We start from the raw sequence: 25,942 nt of genomic DNA, 5'->3' as shown, positions 1-25,942 counted from the left end.
AGCGGACACCCTTGTTTAACTCCTCTTGACAATTCAAAGCTCTCTGAGAAGTAGCCGTTATTTACTATTTTACACCTGGGGTTGCTATACATTATTTTTAGAGAATTACCGAAATTGAAAAAATGCAGGCATTTATAAATAAAATCCAGTCTTATTTTATCAAATGCCTTTTCAAAATCCGCTATAAATACCATTCCTGGCTTCTTATATGTTTCATGATGTTCTATTATTTCTAGTAGTTGTCGTATATTATCTCCAATGTATTGTCCATGTAAAAAAACCTGTCTGATCAGGATGAACAATACCTGGTAAAAACCCTTTTAATTCTGAGTGCTATGAATTTTGCTAGTATTTTTGCATCACAACATTTAAGTGTAAGGGGCCTTCAGTTTTTTAGATAGACTGGGACTTTATATTTGCCATCTGGGTCTTGTTTTAATAATAGAGAAATCAGACCTTCCTGCTGAGTACCTGACACACTACCATTTCTATTGGAGTAGTTAAAAAAATCAAACAATGGAGCTTTTAGTATATCAAAAAATACTTGACATACCTCTATCAGTATGCCATCAAGCCCTGGGGTTTTTCCAGAATGAAAGGATTTAATAGCCTCAAAAAGTTCTTCCTCTGTAATTTGGCCTTCGCACTGATCTTTCTATACATTTGTTGATTTTCCATTTTTTATATTATTTGGAAAGAATTCCTTACCGTAATCTTCATTCAGTGGGAGAGGATGAGACGGAAAAGAGAACATCTGTCACGCTCTGACCTAGAGAGCTGTTTTTTCTCTGTTTAGTTAGGTCAGGGTGTGATAGAGGGTGGGCATTCTATGTTTGTATTTCTATGTTTTGGCCGGGTATGGTTTCCAATCAGAGGCAGCTGTCTATCGTTGTCTCTGATTGGAAGCCATACTTAGGCAGACTTTTTTCCTTTAGTTTTCGTGGGTAGTTGTTCTCCGTTTAGTTGTATGTTACCTGACGGAACTGTTTGCTGTCGTTTTGTTTCTTTTGTATAAGTGTTCGTTTTTTCATTAAAATAGATTATGAGCACGCAACATGCTGCGCCTTGGTCTTCTCTATACGACGCCTGTGACAGAACTACCCACCACCAAGGGACCAAGCAGCGTGATATGGAGCTATGGACAATTAAGGAGATAAGGAGGAGTATATCTTGGGTTTTGGAGGAGTTAGGGGCAGGAGAGAAGCGCCTCCCAGGGGAACAGGTATTGGACAAGTGTCGTGGCCTACCGGGGAGGAACGAGAGGCACCCCCAAAATAATTTTTTTGGGGGGCACACGGGTAGTTTGGCTGGGCCAGGCGTGAGACCTGAGCCAACTACATGTGCTTATTTTGGTGAGCATGTGCCTGCCTCTCGCACTCTCTCTCCAGTGCGCCTCCATAGCCCAGTATGTCCTGTGCCTGCTTCTTGCACTTTCTCTCCAGTGCGCCTCCATAGCCTGGTACGTCCTGTGCCTGCTCCTCGCACTCTCCCTCGGGTGCGCCTCCATAGTCCAGTACGTTCGGTGCCTGCTCCTCGCACTCTTCCTCCAGTAAGCCTCCATAGCCCAGTACGGCCGATGCCTGCTTTGAGCACTCGGTCCTCAGTGCGTCTCCCCAGTCCGGTGAGACCTGTTCCAGCTCCACGAAGAAAGCCTCCAGTGATAATCGATGGTCCGAAGCCTGTAGAGATGATCCATGGCACGAAGCCTCTAGTGATAATCCATGGCCCGGAGCCTGTAGGGATGTTCCATGGCACGAAGCCTACAGAGGTAATCCATGGGCCGGAGCCTGTAGAGATAATCCATGGCAAAAAGCCTGTAGGGATTATCCATGGTCCGGAGCCTGTAGGGATAATCCAGGGCACGAAGCCTGTAGGGATAATCCATGGCCCGGCACCTGTAGAGATGATCCATGGCACGAAGCCTCCAGTGATGATCCATGGCGTGGAACCTGTAGAGATGAACCATGGCAAGGAGCCTGCAGAAACGGTCCCTAGTCCGGAACCTACAATGACGCTCTCCAGTCCGGAGCCTCTGGCGACGCTTCTCAGTCCGGAGCCTCCAGCGACGCTCCTCAGTCCGGAGCCTCCAGCGACGCTCCTCAGTCCGGAGCCTCCAGCAACGCTCTGCAGCCCGGAGTCTTCAACAGCGGTCTGCAGCCCAGAGTCTTCAGCGGCGGTCTGCAGCCCAGAGTCGTCAGTGGCGGTTGGCGTCCCAAAGCCTCCAGCAATGATCCATGGTCTGGTTCCTCCGGACACACAGAAGAGGAGGGATCAGTGGGCGGTGGGGGTGCTACGCCCGGAACCAGAGCTGCCGCCAATTATAGATGCCCACCCGGACCCTCCCCTATAGGTTCAGGTTTGCGGCCGGGAGTCCACACCTTTGGGGGGGGGGTATTGCCACGCTCTGACCTAGAGAGCTGTTTTTTCTCTGTTTAGTTAGGTCAGGGTGTGATAGAGGGTGGGCATTCTATGTCTGTATTTCTATGTTTTGGCCGGGTATGGTTTCCAATCGGAGGCAGCTGTCTATCGTTGTCTCTGATTGGAAGCCATACTTAGGCAGACTTTTTTCCTTTAGTTTTCATGGGTAGTTGTTCTCCGTTTAGTTGTATGTTACCTGACGGAACTGTTTGCTGTCATTTAGTTTATTTTGTATAAGTCTTCGTTTTTTATTAAAATAGATTATGAGCACGCAACACGCTGCGTCTTGGTCTTCTCTATATGACGCCTGTGACAACATCTGCCTAAAATAATTAGCTTCCTCTTTTAAAATATAATTTGGAGAATCATAGATGACACCGTCTTCAGTAACGAGTTTCTGCAAATTCTTTTTGTCAGCGTTCCTGTATTGGAGATTCAGGAAGAATTTTGTGAATTTTTTCCATATTCCATCCAGTTTGCTTTATTTTTGTAATAGATTACATTAGATCGTTCTTGAATAAGTTCCTCGAGTTCTTTTTGTTTTTCCTCTAACTTATTTTTATCTCTGTAGTATCATTTTTATTGCTATCTACCTGTACTATTAGTTCATGGATTTCCCTGATTAGTCTTGTTTCTTTAGCCAGAAACTGCTTTTTTATTATTGATGAATATTGAATTAAATGACCCCTGAAGGTTAATTTAAAGGTATCCCAAACAATAAGGGGATTTGCTGAACCTATATTATACTGGAAAAAATTCAGTTATAAATTCTTTTGTCTTAGTTAAAAATAAGTTGTCCTCCAGTAAACTTTCATTACATTTCTAATATCCCCGTCCACGTGGAAAATCTATAAGAGTTACGTGAATGCCAATTAGATGATGATCCCATCGCATTCTGTCTCCTATTAAAACTTTTTTAACCTTTGATGCAAGAGAGAAAGAGACAAAGTAGTCAAGACGACTAGCTTGATTTAGTCTCCTCCATGTATATCTCACTAGGTCGGGGTTTTTTAGTCTCCAAATATCCACTATTTCTAATGTGTCCATAATATTTGTGATTTCCTTAAGGGCACGGTGATGATAGTTTGTAAAGTGATTACCTTTACGGTCCATTGAGGTACTTAACACTGTGTTATAGTCTCCTACCATAATGATTAGATAATTTGTTGCCTGTAAGTTCAATAAATTGGTATAAATGTTTTCGAAGAAGTGTGGATCATCCTGATTTGGAACATATCGATTAATGAGCCAAATCTCTTTTTCGTCCACCTTCATATTCAAAAGGATCCACCTTCCTTGCGAATCATTCCTGATTATTTGCTCATTCAGATCGAAAAGTTTGTTAATTATTTCATCACACCCTTTGAGTTCCTTTGTCCATGACAGAACATTATTTCACCACCCCATTCCTTTTTCCATGCAACTTAATCTAAGGATGTAGAGTGAATTTCCTGTAAACAGTATATGTTATATTGCTTTTATATTGCTTTTATATTGCTTTTCTTCTTTTTTATGTAATCTGCCAAACCGTTACAATTATAACTAGCTGTACTTATTTCACCCCTTACCATAACTAGATACTATTCTCAGGCTAAATTGACCATAATTAGTGCTTGTAAAGTTACTGCCATCAGAGGTATTTTGAAGGTCAAAACTAGAGCTTTCAAAAGTCTGATATTTAGAATTCAAGAAATAGGTTCTAGCAATATTTTTTTTTATTCCCTTGCCTGTGAGCCATTTTACATATACGTCATTTAGCAGACGCTCTGATGACTTACAAATTGGTGCATTCACCTTATGATATCCAGTGGAACAACCACTTTACAATAGTACATCTATATCTTTTTTGAGGGGGGGGGGGTGTTAGAAGGATTACTTTATCCTATCCCAGGTATTCCTTAAAGAGGTGGGGTTTCAGGTGTCTCCAGAAGGTGGTGATTGACTCCGCTGTCCTGGCGTCGTGAGGGAGCTTGTTCCACCATTGGGGTGCCAGAGCAGCGAACAGTTTTGACTGGGCTGAGCGGGAACTGTGCTTCCGCAGAGGTAGGGAGGCGAGCAGGCCAGAGGTGGATGAACGCAGTGCCCTTCTTTGGGTGTAGGGACTGATCAGAGCCTGAAGGTACGGAGGTGCCGTTCCCCTCACAGCTCCGTAGGCAAGCACCATGGTCTTGTAGCAGATGCGAGCTTCAACTGGAAGCCAGTGGAGTGTGCGGAGGAGCGGGGTGACGTGAGAGAACTTGGGAAGGTTGAACACCAGAGCCAATGCCACAGATGTTAGAAAATTGAGACAAATTATGTGTGTAACAAATCTGAGTAGGTTGATGTGTATGATATGTCCAAATAAATAATAACTCTGCCAATTTGCATGTTTGAGTGTCTATGTCTGTAACATGTAGTGCGTCTAGCCTTAATATTCATAATTGTAATCCATATCGTATCACCATCATAGTTGCATCATAATTACCTTTAACATAATTGAAAAGCATATCCCAGCATTTCCTTGGCAATTGATGTTTCACATGATCATGAAAGAGACCTTGCATTACTCTAGAGACGGCTTCACTACAGTACAAATGTATTCCGTACAATATGTTATTATTCCCCAATGCCCTTATTCTGATATCTTCCCCTTGCTTGTTGTAAACATATATAAACTTGTAGACAAATACATCAAAAAGATAGACAAACAATAAACACATTAAATTATAAAACAGTTCTCGCCAATAGAGAGAGAGGGAGAGAAGAGAAGAGAGAAAGAGAGTGAGAGAAGAGAGCGAGATCAGGTGTGTGTGTATGTATAAGTCCGTATGTGTAAGCAAGGATGCAGTTGAGTACGTGTGTGTTCATATCCACTTCATAATGTTCAGATATTTTGAACAGTTCCCATACCTTCTTTTTTTTCGTAACCTGAAGTCCCTGTAGAATTTAGTAAAGCCACGGTGTTATGGAGCTGTTTCGGAATAGCTGTCCATCTATAAAGAGTTTGTCCACAATGATAAAGGCACGCCTACCATCCTTCCTTTGTTCTCTTTGTACCGGATACAGTCTCTTACGACGTTCGTTTATCTCCTTTGGAAATTGGTAATTGAGACCGAATTTGGTCCCTTTAAGCTCCCTTCCTCTGCTTTTGATCAGCTCCTTTTGTTGGTACTGTTCAAATTTTGCAATGATCGGTCGAGGACCCTTGGTCTTGTCGCTCCGAGTTCCAAGTCTGTGTACTCGGTGGAAAGCCACCTTGTTTACAGTCTCTATAGGAAGTTTCAAGGCGGATTGCATGAATTCTCTGATCGCGCCCTCTGGATTATTGTTACGACTTTGTATGTCTAGTAGCGTCTCCTTCATCACCCTGTTTTCCCTGAGTAGACAATCCATGTTGGAATCGTGTATTTTTACCTTGGCTGTGAGTGTCTTGTTTTCTCTTTGGAGCTTGAGAATTTCACTCTGGCTGAACTCCAAACTCCCCCTCAGCCCTGCTACCTCCTCACACAACTTTTCCATTGTTGCATGGATTCCAGCCAGAGCACTAGCCTCTACCTCAATGGTAAGTATATCGTCTGTGTCTGTAGATTCATCTGTTTTTCTTTTTTTGTCGGGTTAAAGTTATTTTGTGAGTTGGTCAGATCTTTCCACGAAGGAGTATGTTGTTCCTCCGTAGCGTAAAGCTGTTGGTACTCGTCGATTTCCCTCGGGATCTGCTTGGTATCTAGATTGGCTCTATAATGCAACCAGTTGTTTTACGAAAAGATAACAATGAGTCTTTCCCACGACGACAACAGGTATCTGTAGTGCAGCCAGCTAGCACTCACGGAATCCACACACAAAAAAAGGAACACAAACGTTCAGTCCCAGTCGTAAAGGCTAACTGCGTTGTGGAATCCTTAGTAACAAAACTTTAGTTCGGATTAAAATCTATTTAATGAAAATGTTTTAATGTAAACAACAAACCGAGTGTAGACAGTACAGTGTCCTGTTGCGCGCTCTGATGACGTCTCTAGCTACACTCCGTAGTGAGTGTTGCAAACCTTCCTTTCTTGCCCCCTGATGTCATATTTTCTTTCTGGCAATCTTTGGTCCTCTTTGATGTGGAGGAAGGTTAGAGGATGGGCATTTTTTTTCTGGTCATAAACGTCATGGCGATCTGCTTCCAGCAAAATACTTCCTGATTTTAGCCCTTGGCTGGTCAAGAAGCACAGTTTCGACTGCTCCTACAGTTTTTCTTTGGTACTGCAGTTTAATTGACATCCATCAGATTTGTGCACAAAACATCACCTTTTTGTGCACATATCATCCATTATATTGTTCAAATAATTGTCGCTGAGGCCAATTTTATTTAATGGCTCACAGCCGAAGACATTAAAATGTTCTATTCATCCAATGTCTTCCCATGTTTTTGGATGACGTTATGTCATCACCACTCGCTCTGTTCCCTGTGCGCACTGAATGCTAGTGTGCAGGTGAAGTTGGTCCATATTAACTGGATGCAACCCGGATAACGATGGTCCATGAATCGGCATAAGCGAACGTGAGGAGATTACCTTGAAAACAATGGTAGAACATTTTGGACACAGTCTTGAGTTCTTATTATACCTCAGTGGTTAGTCTCTTGTATTATTATTACCAGAGAGGAAGAGGAGAAGCGAGAGGGATAACTTAGCCCAAATCTGTCTTCACCAGCAGGTGGCATTTTTGTATGGAGGACAATCAGAATGTCGAATTTGTTGAACAAAACATTTTAATGTCTGATTTGAATATACGTTTTTGTAACACTTCTAAGGGGTCCTTATTACAGTTCATACAACGGGTGGATCTAATCCTGGACGCTGATTGGTTAAAACCGCATTCCAGCTGGTGTCTATTCCACAAGTTACCACCGGCTAAAGCTATGAGATTAAAATGCTTATTTACACCTGTTGCACCTCACAATCCACTGTCTCATCAGCCCAGCCAGACAATTTCATAGCTTGATCTCCACTGTAAAAATAATCTAGACATTATCTACCATTTCTTTTACACTTGCAATTGGTTTTCAATATGGTAGATTTGTATAAAACTTGCTGTTGATTTCTCCTACATTTGCAACATTGAAGTTCGTTCTCCAGCTGTCCCATAGTAATGAACGTGTAGGGGTTGGGACTCGGGACACGACAGACAGGCAGGTAGCTTTTCTCAGCAAGTCGAAATCATGAATCACCTGGCATCATTTTTATGGATTTATACAAATATATGTAAATAGAAATCAGGTTAAAAAAAAGCACTTAGTTTGCAGTCTTTGCAGCTTCAGTTTGAAGTGATTGTGTTAGCTGTGTTGTTGGCTAGCTCTTCTGAACAATAGTGTCCTGACGAGAGCGCACATTTTATATGCCATGTGAATTTGCGCATAATTATCTCATTCTTATGAATGTATCCAAATAAATGTCACTAGAAAACAGCATAATCAAATGCAGCTACTTTGCTGTTATTCTCACTGTTCTGTTTGACGTGACTGTAAGTTAGCCGTAGTTGGCTATCTAGCAAGCAAGGGATAAGAACGTTGCCAGCCAGGAGGGCAATAGAACATTTAGAACGAACAACCAGCCGGCTTGGGCAGCAACCCTAGATTTGTGTCAGGACTATATCTCGTAGAAGGATGAAATAGTATGAATAACTTTGACACAACTCTGGAGTCTGATGCCCATGCCCAATGTAATATATATATATATAAAACAGTGCATTTGACAATGAATCAATTACTTTAAACATCAATTAACCTGAATTACCAAACTGATAATTAGTAACACATTTTTTTAATTTAAACACAGCAGTCACAACCTTGTGGACTTCACTTCACGATTGGTTGGGTTAAATGCAGATGACACATTTCAGTTGAATGCATTCAGTTGTACAACTGACTAGTATCAACCTTTTCCTTTTCCTTTCATGCGCTGGTGTCAAGAGAATTTACTCTCTGGTCGTCAGTAGTTTTTACAGCCACAAAGTCATAAACCCAGCCTATTTCTACAATTTATATTCTTAATTTCATTTTAAAATTAACCCTAACCTTAACCACACTGCCTAATCCTAACCTTGAAATAAGACAAAAAGTACTTGTTTAACACCAAGTAATTTAGTCTCCTCAACTTGTTCAACAGCCACACCATTCATTATGAGATTAATCTGAGTTGTAGAATTTAGGGAATGATATGTACCAAATACAATGCTCAGTTTCAGAGATGTTCAGGACCAGTTAATTACTGGCCACCCATTCCAAACTAGTTATTTGTTAAGGGTTTCAGTGACTTCATTAGCTGTGGTTGCTGATAAGTATATGGTTGAATCATCAGCATACATGGACACATTCTTTGTTTAATGCCAGTGTCAGGTCATTGGTACAAATAGAAAAGAGTAGAGGGCCTTGAAAGCTGCCTTGCGGTAAACCACACTTTACATGTTTGACACTAAAGAAGCTTCCATTAAAGAATACCATCTGAATTATATTAGATAGATAGCTCTGAATCCACAATATGTCAGAGGTTGAAAACACATATGTTTTCTCATCAAAAGGTTATGGTCAATAATATCAAAGGCTGCACTGAAATCTAACAGTACAGCTCCCACAATCTTCTTATTATCAATTTCTTTCAAACAATCATTAGTCACTTATGTCAGTGCAGTACGTGTTCATTTCCCTGCCCTGTAAGCATGCTGAAAGTCTGTTGTTAATTTGTTTACAGAGAAATAGCATTGTAAACTCAGCAAAAAAAGAAACGTCCACTCACTGTCAACTGTGTTTATTTTCAGCAAACTTAACAAGTGTAAATATTTGTATGAACATAACACGATTCAACAACTGAAACATAAACTGAACAAGTTCCACAGACATGTGACTAACAGAAATGGAATAGTGTGTCCCTGAACAATGGGGGGGTCGAAATAAAAAAAACAGTCAGTATCTGGTGTGGCCACCAGCTGCATTAGGTACTGCAGTGCATTTCCTCCTCATGGACTGCACTAGATTTGCCAGTTCTTGCTGTGAGATGTTACCCCACTCTTCCACCAAGGCACCTGCAAGTTCCCAGACATTTCTGGGGGGAATAGCCCTAGCCCTCACCCTCCGATCCAACAGTTCCCAGATGTGCTCAATGGGATTGAGATCCGGGCTCTTTGCTGGCCATGGCAGAACACTGGCATTCCTGTCTTGCAGGAAATCACACACAGAACGAGCAGTATGGCTGGTGGCATTGTCATGCTGGAGGGTCATGTCAAGATGAGCCTTCAGGAAGGGTACCACATGAGGGAAGAGGATGTCTTCCCTGTAACGCACAGCATTGAGATTGCCTGCAATGACATCAAGCTCCGTCCGATGATGCTGTGACACACCGCCCCAGATCATGACGGACCCTCCACCTCCAAGTCGATCCCGCTCCAGAGTATAGGCCTCGGTGTAACGCTCATTCCTTTGACGATAAACGTGGTTGGTTGCAGTGGTTGCAGTGGAGTTCCCTTGTCTATGTTATCCTTTCTGGCGCAGGCATTCCCGCTAGCGACCCACCTCTACAACATCCGGTGAAATTGCAGAGCTCCAAATTCAAAATACAAAAACACATTATTAAACATTCATGATAATACAAGTGTCATACATGAGTCTTTAGCTTAGAATCTTGCCAATCTAACCGCATTGTCGGATTTCAAAAAGGCTTTACAGCGAAAGCACAGCATTCGATTATCTGAGGTCAGCGCCCCACAACAGCATATTATCCAAACAAGCACAGGTGTCACAAAATCCCAAATAGCGACAAAATAAGTCACTTACCTTTGAAGATCTTCCTCTGATCTCAATCATAATAGTCCCAGGAACACCACGAATGGTTGTTTTGTTCGATAAAGTCCTTCGTTATAGCCCTTATAGTCCGTTTAGTAGGCGTCATTGAGTTCAGTAATCCACCCGTTCAGAATGCAGACATAAGAGTTCCAAAAGTTACCAGTACAGTTTGTCCAAACAAATCAAACAACGTTTCTTATTCATTATTAGGTTCTCTAATATCTAAATAAATGATAATGTTTCATACGGAGCAAACTATTTTCAATAGGAAAGGAAAAGAACGTAGTGCACTCCTTCGGTCATGCTCGCAATGAGACTAGCTTTGCTATAGAGCTCCCTGAAGATAAACAACTATTCCTCTTTGGTTTTTCTAAAACAAGCCTTAAACCATGTATGAAGACTGTTGACATCTAGTGGAAGCCATAGGAACTGCAATTTGGGAGGCGGAAGTCTTTGGTTTCAATAGCTTAACCTTTGAATTGGCTGGCAGGTCAATAGAAATAAAATGTGTCCTCGGGTTTTCGCCTGACAAATCAGTTCTGTTATACTCACCGACATAATTTTAACAGTTTTAGAGACTGTAGAGTGTTTTCTATCCAATACTACCATGCATATGCATATCCTAGCTTCTAGGCCTGAGTAGCAGGTAGTTTACTTTGTGCACTTCAGTCAATCAAACTTCAGAATACTGCCCCCTATCCCTAACAAGTTTAAGTAACAAACATGTCGGCCAATGAGAAATTAACTGTTTTACGTGCTGATTCAAATTTTGGGTAATATCATTTTGCCGAAATCTTCTCCTCCTCCATTCTCATCCTCCTCCATTCTCCTCTCATATCCCCCTTTGATGAATGACTCACTCCATGAGCCAATCGGCAAATATTAAAGATCATGGTTGATGGTAAACAGGGCATGCCAGACAAAAGACGTAGCCATAAGCCAGACCTAGGACAGAGAGCACACCCTCTCTCCCTCCACACCTGGTGATTAAGAATATCAGCCTGCCGCTGTTTCTCAAGATCAGTAGTTTCAAATGACACAAACAACAAAAAAATTAAATATATGTGTGTGACAATGGGAAACAGCCAATTTGGCCGCCTCTCCAGCTATGCTGTTAACAATTCTAGCATAATCACACCAACCCGTGTATGCCTCAACCTTAGCAATAGCCAATGTGTTAGGTTTTCACATAGTTTCAATCAACTGTTCAACATAAGGTCTGTTTTTAACAGGTGTGCCTGTGGTATTAGTAAACTCTCTTGCTCTCCAAATCCCACACCTTGACAAACAAACCACAATAGCATATGCTGAGTCTGAGTAGCCCCATCCCCCAATTCACAAGCTGTGGTCTGCACTGATAAATGGTCTGGTAGGGGCCGTATAACCTCAATATCACCTTCCACATCTACTACAGCAAATACTACATGTTTCTTCCCTGTGCTTTGATCTATAAGCTCCAACAACTTGCCCAGGTTTGCCTAAACAGGAACAGTGAGCTTTAGTGTCTATTATAAATGGTAGGTCATGTCCTTAACATTTAGAGTAACCATTGGCTATTCTCTTCCATCATTGAATTCATACTGGAACAGGGGAGCCAGGCACCTTCATTGTTGATTCTGAGGGAAATAAGAACTGTTGGTGTTCTAATTTCCCATTGGCCATGGCTGTCCACTGTCATTAGCAAAGTTTCCTCTTCCTCTGCCAGGCCCAAAGTTTCCTCTTCCCCTGTTTTAACCTCTTTCTCTTCCATTTCCCCTACACTGCGAACTCACATGCCCCAATTGCCCACAGGTCCAGCATTGAGTGTTGGTTCATTCATGAAGGACTCTGGCAGGCCAACCTCCTCTTCCAGTCCATGTTTGTGAATCACCATAATGCTGAGTGGTGAAAAACACATATCCTGCAGGCACCAGGTTCACGGGTGTGACTGATGTGACTGTGGGGGAGCTGCAGGCTGTGGTTGTGGTGAGCCTGTAGAAACAACTTGAGCAGATGTCTAGGGTCTTCCAGTCTGTTCTTTTTTGTAGAGTGAGTTGGGGTGGTGAGGGAAAACTCCCTCCAGGAACTGTGCCTTGTTTCTATTGTTCTCATGTTGCTTGTTGCTGCTGTTGTGTCATGCACCTCCTTCATCAGAGTCCCCTTGTGGATAATTGTGGTTGCTTCTCCATTTTCTTCTGTCATTAGTATAAGAGGTTAGATCTGTGTATAGTCATCCAGGGTTCCTTTGGGTTGATTGTCATACGGCGACGGGGCAGTGGGGAGTACTCCTGTTCTGCCTCTGTTCCTGACCCAGTTCTTTCATCCCACAATCTATTGTTCTCTCCAGCTTTAATTTGGTCACGGTAGCCTTGTTCATGAAGATCTGTCCTTCCAGCATCATCATTTCAATCACAATTTCTGATACAAGGGTACTCTTCTTCATCCCCTTCTTTTTGTCCATTTTTCTTGTCTGAATTATCTCCTTGACTAAATCCAACCTAGTCTTATTGAATGAACCAACCATTGGATATCTATTTCCTCTTGCAATCTCTGTCCAGACATGCCATTTCTTAAAAGTGAATGTAGATTCCACAGCAGGAAACTTCTTTTGCATATATTCAACAGGCGTGACAGGCTTCATTGCTCCTATCTCCTCATTCTGGTTTGACTGTGCCATGGTGCTCCGGCTTTTTATTTAGATAGTTTGGTGTAATGTGTTTTCCAAATTCTATAGGGTTATTCTAAAGTGGGTGTAATATGTAGGAATATGCCTATATAAACTCTTCTCTATCTCCTTTCAGTGTGTGTTTGTCACAGAAGTTGTCATGGAGAGAAGAGAACCAAGGCGCAGCGGGATTGTGGACACTCATGTTTATTTAATAAAACACGTAAAGCATCCACTTGAAAAAAACAATAAACAGTACTTGCAACAGTCTTGCAGGCACATACAATGCAGTGCAAGGACAACCACCCACAACCCCAAAGAAAAACACACACACCTATATAGGACTTCCAATCAAAGGCAACTTAACACACCTGCCTTCAATTGGAAGTCCCAATCACCAACCCAACATTTAACAAACACAAACCACCTGCCACATCCTGACCAAGACTAACACAATTACGCCCTCTGCTGGTCAGGACGTGACAGTGTTAAATAACAGTGGTTGATACTGTAATCCTAATTCTACTCTCACTTACTCCAGGCTATACTAAATGTTTCTACTAAACTCAAATATATTTCACACACGGGAGGGCAATACAGTAGACAGCATTTGTTCAAAAGTGATTGATAACCTACAGTTCAAGTCGGAAGTTTACATACACCTCAGCCAAATACATTTAAACTCAGTTTTTCTCAATTCCTGACATTTAAGCCGAGTAAAAATGCCCTGTCTTAGGTCACTTAGGAGCACCACTTTATTTTAGGAATGTGAAATGTCAGAATAATAGTGGAGAGAATGATTTATTTCAGCTTTAATTTCTTTCATCACATTCCAAGTGGGTCAGAAGTTTACATACACTAAATTAGTATTTGGTAGCATTGCCTTTAAACTGTTTAACCTGTTAGGGCTAGGGGGCAGTATTTTCACGGCCGGATAAAAAAACGTACCCGATTTAATCTGGTTACTACTCCTGCCCAGAAACTAGAATATGCATATAATTAGTAGATTTGGATAGAAAACAGTCTAAAGTTTCTAAAACTGTTTGAATGGTGTCTGTGAGTATAACAGAACTCATATGGCAGGCAAAAACCTGAGAAGATTCTATACAGGAAGTGCCCTGTCTGACCATTTCTTGTCCTTCTAGGGCATCTCTATCAAAAATACAGCATCTCTGCTGTAACGTGACATTTTCTAAGTCTTTCATTGGCTCTAGGAAGGCGCCAGAAAGAGGAATGAGAGCGCTGCAGTCTCTGGGCGAAAAACAGCAGGGGTTTTTGTGAGTGGTCCTTCTGGGAACAATGACACTGAGGCGCATTGTCACGAAACGCGCCGGCGCATCACCCTTCGGATAGTGACTTGAACGCACAAACAAAACGGAGCTATTTGGATATAACTATGGATTATTTCGAACCAAAACAACATTTGTTGTTCAAGTAGAAGTCCTGGGAGTGCATTCTGACGAAGAACAGCAAAGGTAATCCAATTTTCCTTATAGTAAATCTGAGTTTGGTGAGGGCCAAACTTGGTGGGTATCAAATTAGCTAGCCGTGATGGCCGGGCTATCTACTCAGAATATTGCAAAATGTGCTTTCACCGAAAAGCTATTTTAAAATCGGACATATCGAGTGCATAGAGGAGTTCTGTATCTATAATTCTTAAAATAATTGTTATGCTTTTTGTGAACGTTTATCGTGAGTAATTTAGTAAATTCACCGGCAGTGTTCGGTGGGAATGCTAGTCACATGCTAGTCACATGCTAATGTAAAAAGCAGTTTTTTGATATAAATATGAACTTGATTGAACAAAACATGCATGTATTGTGTAACATAATGTCCTAGGTGTGTCATCTGATGAAAATCATCAAAGGTTAGTGCTGCATTTAGCTGTCTTCTGGGTTTTTGTGACATTATATGCTAGTACTATGTACATAGTACTACTATGCTGTACTTTTCAATTAAATAAGAATGGAGCTATATACATGGAGTACCATACAGCCACGGCCTGGTTAGTCTCTTGACTTAAAGTAAAGAAGAGACTGACTGCATCACTTTCTGTTTTTAGAAGTGTTGAAAATTTGAAATAGTTTGCATAGCCAACTTACACACAGCGCTGACTCACACAACGCTGAAACCCACAGAAACATGGCCCGTATTTCAAACGCTTGGTGGAGGGTCATCCATTTTCATTTCAAAGACGTCTGATTACCTTCAGGTATCCCTCAATATAAATAACAATCACTCCTTTACAGCGGGTCATTTCATAAGGAGTTGTCAGAGGCACTCTCGTATTGTTACATTATCAACATTTCAAACTTTCTATTTATATGGCTTTGGAGGGGAGAAGAGTCATATATAGAGAGCAGTTTTCCCAACTCTGGTCCTCGAGTATCCCCAACTGCACACATTTTTTTGTAGCCCCGGACAGAAACACCTGATTCAACTTGTCAAGGGCTTGGTGATTAGTTGACAAGTAGAATCTGGTGTGCATGTCGGGGGCCACTACAAAAATATGTACTGTTGGTGGTAATTCATGACTGGAGTTGGGAAACACTGATATAGAGAGTTGAGACAATGCAGTTGCTGTCTGAACGTTCTGAGAGTGTCACTTTCTCATCCATAGCCATTACTAAGTGATAATTGACACTTTAATGTTGTGCTGTTTATTTCTGAAAGTTTTCAAAACCTATGAATCAATGACACCACAACATAGTACTGTATATGGCTCTGGAGTGGACTACCTTTTAACATCATTGGTTTACATTCCATCTAAGAACATAAAAGATGAATAACAACACGACGTGATAAAAAATGTGTTATTAAGTGCAAAAACGCATTTACTTAAACAAGGTTATCATAAAGCATGCATTCAGACTCATTCTGAAAATAAACTTGACAGAGTTGGCAGTGGAAAATAGAAAACATGAGGGCTGAAGTGCAACACACTTGTCATAGCAAGATATAACATCTAGATTTAATCCATTCCATTCATTGACAAAAGAATTTCCCACCACCCAAAAGGAAATTACTATTATTTTTAAAATGAAGTAAGAGTATTACTGTAGTAGTCACCAAAAAACCTTTAACCTTAAAGCCCTCATGCCCACCTGACTCTGGGAGTGAATGAGGATCAGTTCCCTTCACACTGGGCCAACGCCTCATCCATCTTTTCCTGAATCTTTTTCACCTTGAGTTCCCATTCCACCCTGAAATCATCAACATTATGCCCTTTGGCCACCTTATATGCCATTCGTGTCATCAGGCCCATGCGAAAGATATTAGCCAGTTGGGAACACTTTTTCTCCATGACGTCTTGGTCATCTTTGTAGTGCTCTAGGTACACCTCCAGCAAACCTCTTTGTTCGAAAGCTTTATTCTCTTCTATGACACTGTCGTAGTAGGTGTTCAGAGCAAGGTCACTCTTGTCACTCTCATAGACTTCCTGGAAATCTTTCATGTAGCGCTCTCTTCCCTCAGGGTCTTTTTGGATCTGTTCCACCATGGTGTTGAAGGCGGTGTACTGGTGCCTGATATACTCTTCATACTTGCTGTACTTCTCATTGACCTCATCCAGGTGAATCTGCTTCAGAAAATTCTGGTTGTTCTGTGAGATCTTTTCCAGCTTGGCGTGGATTTGGCCGAAGTTGTTTGCATCCTGGTCTTGGGTGAGGTCTTTGGCGACCACCGCCTTTGTCACCTTCACCACTGCGGTGACTATGTTGAAGAGTGGGCTTATGGTGGCGGCGAAGGAGTAGACTTTCTCCATGCCGTTTAGGATTGTGACAAATGTCTGCTTGTCCATGGCTGCTGCTTCACTTACAGTATAACTTCACTGTAGTCCTGGGGAGTGAAGAGACAATCTTTTAGTATGTACACCTCATCGCTCATGTCTGCCGTTAGTGCCAACTTTATTGAATTTGAATTACAGCATGGAGATCATTTGTTTGAACTTGTATTCAGAATATTCACAAAGCAGCCTTATTAATCTTTGACAAACTTTTTAGTGTTTGTTCACATTCTGCATCTACATTTACATTTTAGTCATTTAGCAGACGCTCTTATCCAGAGCGACTTACAGTAGTGAATGCATACATTTCATATAATTATTTTCCTGTGCTGGCCCCCCGTGGGAATCGAACCCACAACCCCTGGCGTTGCAAACACCATGCTCTACCAACTGAGCTACAGGGAAGGCTACAGGGAAGGCATCTGGAATTTATCTGAATAATAATATAATGTTGTCATAAAGCTGAATGACAGATTACAGGATGTGTTGTGCTCTTTGAACATCGGCTGACTCGCAACAATATTGGAACACAATATAATACATCTTATTTTTAACAAGCAGAAAATTATACTTTTTTTTGCTGTAGGCAATGGCAGATGGTTGCTGTCCAGCCCTGAAACTGGAGTGTAAAGTTCCGTACATGCCACACATTAGATGGAGATGGTTAATTAAATAACTTCTTAAATACTCTTCCCAGACTTTTGATGCATTTACAGTTTCTTGTGCAATCATTGGAAGGGATTACTTCTTTTGCTACCAGTCCAAACTACAGCTAGCATTATTCAGTCTAAAATTGTGGCAAAAAATTGATGTTTTCTTAGACAGATTCAATGTCCATTGAGTTCATTTAAAATAATTATAAGTAATACAATCGTACCTTGTGGTTCCGTAGTACTAGTAGTAGTAGTAGTAGTAGTAGTAGTAGTAGTAAAAGTATTTGTAGTTGTGGTTATGTTGTCTCTGAACTAGCAGCTTTTATATCCATCCGTAGACCATGTTCAGTCCTCCGTGCCATCTAAGGGCAGTGTGGAAGTGACTCATGCATACACGATGCTGATTGGGTTACGGGGAAAAGGCAACTATTCCATTTACTTTTGATTGGCTTACAATCCCACGGTTGCAGTGTAGAACATAGCTGCAACCAAACTTATTCTGAGTGATGCCAACTTCCATGGAAATGTTTCCTTAATGTTCTACTGGAATAAGGAGTGACAATGACAAAGTGTAAAAATTAGGTTGATTGGGTTACGGGGAAAATACTAATCTTCGATCCACGTTTGATTGTTTTACAATCCCATGGCTGCAGTATAGAACATATCTGCAACCAAACTTTTTCTGAGTGATGCCAACTTTCATGGAAATCTTTCATTAATGTTCTATAGAAGAATACAAATACTGAGCTATATTGTATAGAGAAAAAAATGAACATTTCAATAAATTTATACTAATACAAGGAGATTTTGTTTAACAATAAATCATATTTTTAATTCTCAAAACGATAGGGGTCAAAATAATTGCCACCCCTGATTTCAAAACCTTTCAATACAACACATTTAACATTTTAGTCATTTAGCAGACACTCTTATCCAGAGCGACTTACAGTAGTGAATGCATACATTTCAATTCATTTCATACATTATTTTTATTTTTTTTCCGTACTGGCCCCCCGTGGGAATCGAACCCACAACCCTGGCGTTGCAAACACCATTGCAAACACCATGCTCTACCAACTGAGCCACAGGGAGACTTTGTGAGGATAACGGCACTGAGCCTTTTTATACAATTATTTATGAGATTGGAGAGTGCATTGGGAGGGATCTTAGACCATTCCCCCATCAGGGGACTGATGGCCATTGCAAAATGTTAATGTTGTGGTCAAATAACAATTTCTTTGTGGATTTTGATGTATACTGGGGGTTATTGTTTTGCTGAAATATCCCCTTGCGGCCATGTCTCAGCCTCCTGGAAGAGGCAACCAAGTTTTTGGCTGAAATGTCCTGGTAGTGTTTAAAGTTCATGATGCTGTTGACCTTAACAAGGGCCCCAGAACCAGTGGAAGCAAAATAGTCCCATAACAACAAAGGGCAATCTCTATATTTTACAGTAGGCATGGGGTTCTTTTCTGCTTATGCTTCCTTATTTCAACACCAAACCCGCAACTGGTGTGTGTGGCCAAAGAGTTTGTTGCTGTAGATGAACAACTGGTCCCATCATAGCCCATATAAAACTTTTTTACAACTGATTAATCCCTGTCGTAACTTATAGCGTCCAGCAGTTTCCTGGTTTGGTTAACAGATAAGGGAAAACTTCGGTCCCGAGGGGCAAAAATTGCCCCACCACTCTGGGACCTATGGTGCCACCAGTCTGCTTGCAGTTGTCAGTCCAATCAAGAATAACTTGATTGGAGTCCACCTATGGTGAATTCAATTGAATGGTCATGATTTGGAAACGCACACACAGTTAACAGTGCATGTCAGAGCACAAATCAAGCCATGGGGTCGAAGGAATTGTCCGTAGAGCTCCGAGACAGGATTGTGTCGAGGCACAGTTCTGGGAAAGGGTACCAAAAAATGTCTGCAGCATTGAAGGTCCCCAAGAACACAGTGGCCTCCGTCATCCCTGGAAGAAGTTTGGAACCACCAAGACTCTTCTTAGAGCTAGCCGCCCGGTCAAACTGAGCAATTGGTGGAGAAGGCCCTTGGTCAGGGAGGTGACCATGAACCTGAGGGTCACATTGACAGAGCTCCAGTGTTCCTCTGTGGTGATGGGAGAGCCTTCCAGAAAGACAACCATCTCTGAGTGACCAATGGGAAACCACTCCTCAGTATAAGGCACGTTACAGCAGGCTTGGAGTTTGCCAAAAGGCACCTAAAGACTCACAGACCATGAGAAACAAGATTGAACTCTTTGGCTTGAATGCCAAGCAACACGTCTGGAGGAAACCTGGCACCATCCCTACGGTGAAGCGTGGTAGTGGCAGCATCATGCTGAGAGGGATGTTTTTCAGCTGCAGGAACTTGGAGACTAGTTAGGATCGTGGGAAAGATGAATGGAGCAAAGTACCGAGAGATCCTTGATAAAAACCTGCTTCGGAGTGCTCAGGAGCTCAGACTGGGTTAAAGGTTCACTTCCAACAAGATATCGACCTTAAGCACACAGCCAGCCAAGACCATGCAGGAGTGGCTTCAGAACAAGTCTCTGATTGTCCTTTAGTGGCCCAGCCAAAGCTCAGACTTGACCCGATCGAACATCTCTGGAGAAACCTGAAAATAGCGGTGCAGCGACGCTCCCCATCCAGCCTGATTGAGCTTGAGAGGATCTGCACAGAAGAATGGGAGAAACTCCCCAAATACAGGTGTGCCAAGCTTGTAGCGTCTTACCCAAGAAGACTCGAGGCTGCAATCGCTGCCAAATCTGCTTCAACAAAGTGCTGAGTAAAGAGTCTGAATACTTATTTAAATGTAATATTTCAGTTTTTTAATATATATCTATATTTGTAAGAATTTCTAAACCTGTTTTTGCTTTGCCATTATGGGGTGTTGTGTAGATTGATGAGGGAATTTTTTTTGTAATCAATTTTAGAATTAGGCTGAAACATCATTTGTATCAACAAAACATAAAAGTCAATCAGTCTTTCATAGTGATAGTCTCATCCTACACCAATGTGAAGCACCCACTTCAGATCATGTTTTGAAAAAGAAAATTTATAAAAGTAGTAAAATTCCTCAGAAAATAAAGGTGAATACAATGGAAAGTGGAATGTGTTAAACATTATGAAACAAAATGTAAGCAGACTTCATAGGGTTGTGGCAGTTGTGGAACTCGGGACTTTTCTAGACTGAGTCGAGATAACCTGTGATACCTGTTCTGTAGCACAACACATTAAGTAAAGATGTGATGAGCATATCAATGCTAGGCAATCATGAGTAAACGAGCACCTCTTCCTCCACAGCAATAACATGTCTTAGCATGCCCGTGTTGTGGGTTGATTGATCAAATCACACGGAATGGGAGCAGCTTCAGGGAAGCAGTGTGTGCCAAAATAACAGAGACATGAATGCACAGTGTCAATTGAGTTGTCATCATACAATGTGTAATTGCAGCAGCTGAAAAGTGAAAGTTCATTCTAAGGTGCTTGTTTATATACTGAACAAAAATATGAACGCAACATGTAAAGTCTTTGTCCCATGTTTCATGAACTGAAATAAAAGATCCCAGAAATGTTCCATACTCACAAAGAGCTTATTTCTCTAAAATGTTGTGCATAAATTTGTGTACATCCCTGCACAAGGTAGATGTCCTAACCGACTTGGCAAAACTATAGTTTGTTAACAAGAAATTTGTTGAGTGGTTGAAAAACGAGTTTTAATGATTCCAACCTAAGTGTATGTAAACTTCCGACTTCAACTGTATCTAAGGGGCATTTTTTGTTAGGGCAAATATGATCTGTGAGAATATCTAAGGGATTTTTATATAATTATAATGCAGGGTTAATAATAATAATCACTTTGTTTAAAAAAAGAATGATTTTTTGGAGATTATTTTGTTTCAAATGACCGAAAGTGAGCGATTTTAATCTGAATATAGAGAAAAAGGCCATTCTTGAACATAGGATCAGACATTCTTACTAATTTGTAAATAAAGCCAGTTTGTTATTTAGAATTATTTATTTCTGTTTTTAGAGGAAGATAAACCAAAAGCCAACTGTGCCGTTTTTGGGGAAAATCGTCAGTCTACATGTCAAATGCAATTCCCCCATTTGTATTTACCCAAGTTCTCTCTTAACTCCAGGATCACCGACAATTTTTGTTGTTGTTGCCTGATGGAGGACTCTAGTGCCAGAGGAGAGACTCTGACTGAAAACGCCTCCATTAATTGCCACAGTTTAGCCTATTGATAGATCAGCGTTCTAACTCCCCCTTGTGATAATGTGGTGCAATGACAGAATGCCACCATCTACCACAAACAGTCGCAGCTAGTAACTTTTAATTGAGGAACCGTTGTACCAATCACATGTAATATCCAATCTTCCTGCCAATTACAAGACAACATGTAGAAAATGAACTGATGTCTGATGCATGTGATATCAATTTTAACAGGTAGGGACATCGTGAGCAACTCTTTCATAGTCACTCCACATTGCTGACTGATTCAGTTGACATGGGAGGTTTGGACATGGATGTGAATTTATGACAGACATTGCAGCACCAGTATCTACTAGAAAATATATTCACTTGCCATTGACGAGGAGACAAATCATTGGCTCCTCACGGGGGTTTGAAAAATAAATGGCATCACTGTCTCTACCTCACATCCATACGTGGGTTGTAAAGGGTTGTTTTCACTGGAGGACCGGTTTTCCCAGCTCCCCCGTTGCCCTCTGTTTGGTAGTTACGTTTCGACATGCTCTGGTTTTCTTGGTTTCCTCAAACTTCTCTAATTTATTTCTACATTCTGCTAACAAAATTTCACTCAATATGCCTTTTAATGGAAAATCTGTTACTTTGTGCCAGAGTGGTACCTGTTCCAGAATGTCCCTGCCCCATTCATCTGTCCATTATCTTCACTGGTCAAATCAACAGATCGGGCAGGCAAGGTTCTCCCTTACTGCTTTTGACTCCCATTGTGAAACTCCACTATACAGACACTCAGACATAAACACACAAAACAACAGTTTTGGTTAGGAAAGTCTTTCTTATAATTTAAAAATAGTCATTTCTACTCCATCAAAATATTTTTTAATTACTCTGTCATTTTAAATGCTGTACCCATATGGTAGTTCCCCCTATGCACATTTCCATGTAGGGTATACATTTAAAGTTTGTTTCCCAATCATAACCAACTGTTTTACCAGTACACTGATTAATACATTTTATTTTACAATGTTTATTTAATTTTGTATATCTCTTTTTCTAGCCTGCAGGAATATTCCTTCAGGAGTTTATCCTGGAACACGTCCGAGGCGGGTCCCTGTCTGCTCAGTGTGGGGTACCCTGAGACAGGTATAACACGGCCCGTGCATGCAGTTTAACCTTGGTCTCCTGGGAGCAATCAGCATTACATTTACATTTACATTTACGTCATTTAGCAGACGCTCTTATCCAGAGCGACTTACAAATTGGTGCATTCACCTTAAGATATCCAGTGGAACAACCACTTTACAACAGTACATCTATATCTTGTTGGGGGAGAGGTTAGAAGGATTACTATATCCTATCCCAGGTATTCCTTAAAGAGGTGGGGTTTCAGGTGTCTACGGAAGGTGGTGATTGACTCCGCTGTCCTGGCATCGTGAGGGAGCTTGTTCCACCATTGGGGTGCCAGAGCAGCGAGCAGTTTTGACTGGGCTGAGCGGGAACTGTGTTTCCGCAGAGGTAGGGGGGCCAGCAGGCCAGAGGTGGATGAACGCAGTGCCCTTGTTTGGGTGTAGGGCCTGATCAGAGCCTGAAGGTACGGAGGTGCCGTTCCCCTCACAGCTCCGTAGGCAAGCACCATGGTCTTGTAGCAGATGCGAGCTTCAACTGGAAGCCAGTGCAGTGTGCAGAGGAGCGGGGTGACGTGAGAGAACTTGGGAAGGTTGAACACCAGATGGGCTGCGGCGTTCTGGATGAGTTGTAGGGGTTTAATGGCACAGGCAGGGAGCCCCGCCAACTGGGAGTTGCAGTAATCCAGACGGGAGATGACAAGTGCCTGGATTAGGACCTGCGCCGCTTCCTGTGTAAAGCAGGGTCGTACTCTGCGAATGTTGCATAGCATGAACCTACAGGATCGGGTCACCGCCTTGATGTTAGCGGAGAACGACAGGGTGTTGTCCAGGGTCACGCTGAGGCTCTTAGCACTCTGGGAGGAGGACACAATGGAGTTGTCCACCGTGATGGCGAGATCATGGAAAGGGCAGTCCTTCCCCGGGAGGAAGAGCAGCTCCATCTTGCCGAGGTTCAGCTTGAGGTGGTGATCCGTCATCCACACTGATATGTCTGCCAGACATGCAGAGATGCGATTCGCCACCTGGTTATCAGAAGGGGGAAAGGAGAAGATTAATTGTTTGTCGTCTACGTAGCAATGATAGGAGAGACCATGTGAGGATATGACAGAGCCAAGTGACTTGGTGTATAGCGAGAATAGGAGAGGGCCTAGAACTGAGCCCTGGGGGACACCAGTGGTGAGAGCACGTGGTGCGGAGACGGATTCTCGCCACGCCACCTGGTAGGAGCGACCTGTCAGGTAGGACGCAATCCAAAAGTGAGCCAAGCCGGAGATACCCAACTCAGAGAGGGTGGAGAGGAGGGTCTGATGGTTCACAGTATCAAAGGCAGCAGATAGGTCTAGAAGTATGAGAGCAGAGGAGAGAGAGTTAGCTTTAGCAGTGCGGAGAGCCTCCGTGACACAGAGAAGAGCAGTCTCAGTTGAATGAGCAGCCTTGAAACCTGACTGATTTGGATCGAGAAGGTCATTCTGAGAGAGATAGCAGGAGAGCTGGCCAAGGACGGCACGTTCAAGAGTTTTGGAGAGAAAAGAAAGAAGGTATACTGGTCTGTAGTTGTTGACATCGGAGGGATCGAGTGTAGGTTTTTTGAGAAGGGGTGCAACTCTCGCTCTCTTGAAGATGGAAGGGACGTAGCCAGCGGTCAAGGATGAGTTGATGAGCGAGGTGAGAAAAAGGAGAAGGTCTCCGGAAATGGTCTGAAGAAGAGAGGAGGGGATAGGGTCAAGCGGGCAGGTTGTTGGGCGGCCAGCCGTCACAAGACGCAAGATTTCATCTGGAGAGAGAGGGGAGAAAGAGGTCAAAGCATAGGGTAGGGCAATGTGAGCAGGACCAGCGGTGTCGTTTGACTTAACAAACGAGGATCGGATGTCGTCGACCTTCTTTTCAAAATGGTTGACGAAGTCATCCACAGAGAGGGAGGAGGGGGTAGGGGAATTCAGGAGGGAGGAGAAGGTGGCAAAGAGCTTCCTAGGGTTAGAGGCAGATGCTTGGAAGTTAGAGTGGTAGAAAGTGGCTTTAGCAGCAGAAACAGAGGAGGAAAATGTAGAGAGGAGGGAGTGAAAAGATGCCAGGTCCGCAGGGAGGCTAGTTTTCCTCCATTTCCGCTCGGCTGCCCGGAGCCCTGTTCTGTGAGCTCGCAATGAGTCGTCAAGCCACGGAGCAGGAGGGGAGGACCGAGCCGGTCGGGAGGATAGAGGACATAGAGAGTCAAAGGATGCAGAAAGGGAGGAGAGGAGGGTTGAGGAGGCAGAATCAGGAGATTGTTCGGAGAAGGATTGAGCAGAGGGAAGAGATGATAGGATGGAAGAGGAGAGAGTAGCAGGAGAGAGAGAGCGAAGGTTGCGACGGCGCAATACCATCTGAGTAGGGGCAGAGTGAGTAGTGTTGGAGGAGAGCGAGAGGGAAAAGGATACAAGGTAGTGATCGGAGACTTGGAGGGGAGTTGCAGTGAGATTAGTAGAAGAACAGCATCTAGTAAAGATGAGGTCAAGTGTATTGCCTGCCTTATGAGTAGGGGGGACGGTGAGAGGGTGAGGTCAAAAGAGGAGAGGAGTGGAAAGAAGGAGGCAGAGAGAAATGAGTCAAAGGTAGACGTAGGGAGGTTAAAGTCACCCAGAACGGTGAGGGGTGAGCCATCCTCAGGAAAGGAACTTCAAGGCGTCAAGCTCATTGATGAACTCTCCAAGGGAACCTGGAGGGCGATAAATGATAAGGATGTTAAGCTTGAATGGGCTAGTGATTGTGACAGCATGGAATTCAAAGGAGGAGATAGACAGATGGGTCAGGGGAGAAAGAGAGAATGTCCACTTTGGAGAGATGAGGATTCCAGTGCCACCACCCCGCTGACCAGATGCTGAGATAAGGTGGGGCTTTACCTAGCAAAGACTTATAGACGACCTGGAACCAGTGGGTTTGGCGACGAATATGTAGTGAGGGCCAGCCAACGAGAACATACAGGTAGCAGTGGTGGGTAGTATGTGGGGCTTTGGTGACAAAACAGATGGCACTGTGATAGACTACATCCAGTTTGCTGAGTAGAGTGTTACGAGGCTATTTTGTAAATGACATTGCCGAAGTCAAGGATTGGTAGGATAGTCAGTTTTACGAGGGTATGTTTGGCAGCATGAGTGAAGGAGGCTTTGTTGCGAAATAGGAAGCCTATTCAAGATTTCATTTTGGATTGGAGATGCTTAATGTAAGTCTGTAAGGAGAGTTTACAGTCTAACCAGACACCTAGGTATTTGTAGTTGTCCACATATTCTAAGTCAAAACCGTCCAGAGTAGTGATGCTAGTCGGGCGGGCGGGTGCGG

The 25,942-nt window shown here is 42.6% G+C and overlaps 1 protein-coding gene across 1 annotated transcript; it reads right to left on the bottom strand.

The window, feature by feature from the left end:
• Positions 1 to 15,501: 15,501 nt before the first annotated feature.
• On the bottom strand, positions 15,502 to 17,598 carry LOC145861071 (protein rapunzel-like). Its single transcript, XM_082962457.1, has 2 exons — positions 17,522 to 17,598; positions 15,502 to 16,697 (listed from the first exon to the last, which is right to left on the bottom strand). The coding sequence occupies exon 2, from the start codon at positions 16,657 to 16,659 to the stop codon at positions 15,988 to 15,990; it is 672 nt and encodes a 223-aa protein (XP_082818583.1). The 5' UTR covers positions 16,660 to 16,697; positions 17,522 to 17,598; the 3' UTR covers positions 15,502 to 15,987.
• Between the last annotated feature and the right edge of the window lie 8,344 nt (positions 17,599 to 25,942).

Source organism: Salmo salar, chromosome 02, assembly GCF_965601325.2.
Source record: "Salmo salar chromosome 02, fSalSal1, whole genome shotgun sequence".
In the NCBI taxonomy this organism is placed as follows: Eukaryota; Metazoa; Chordata; class Actinopteri; order Salmoniformes; family Salmonidae; genus Salmo; species Salmo salar.
The sequence above is the reverse complement of the archived record's forward strand: the minus strand, read 5'-3'. Positions and strand labels throughout refer to the sequence as shown.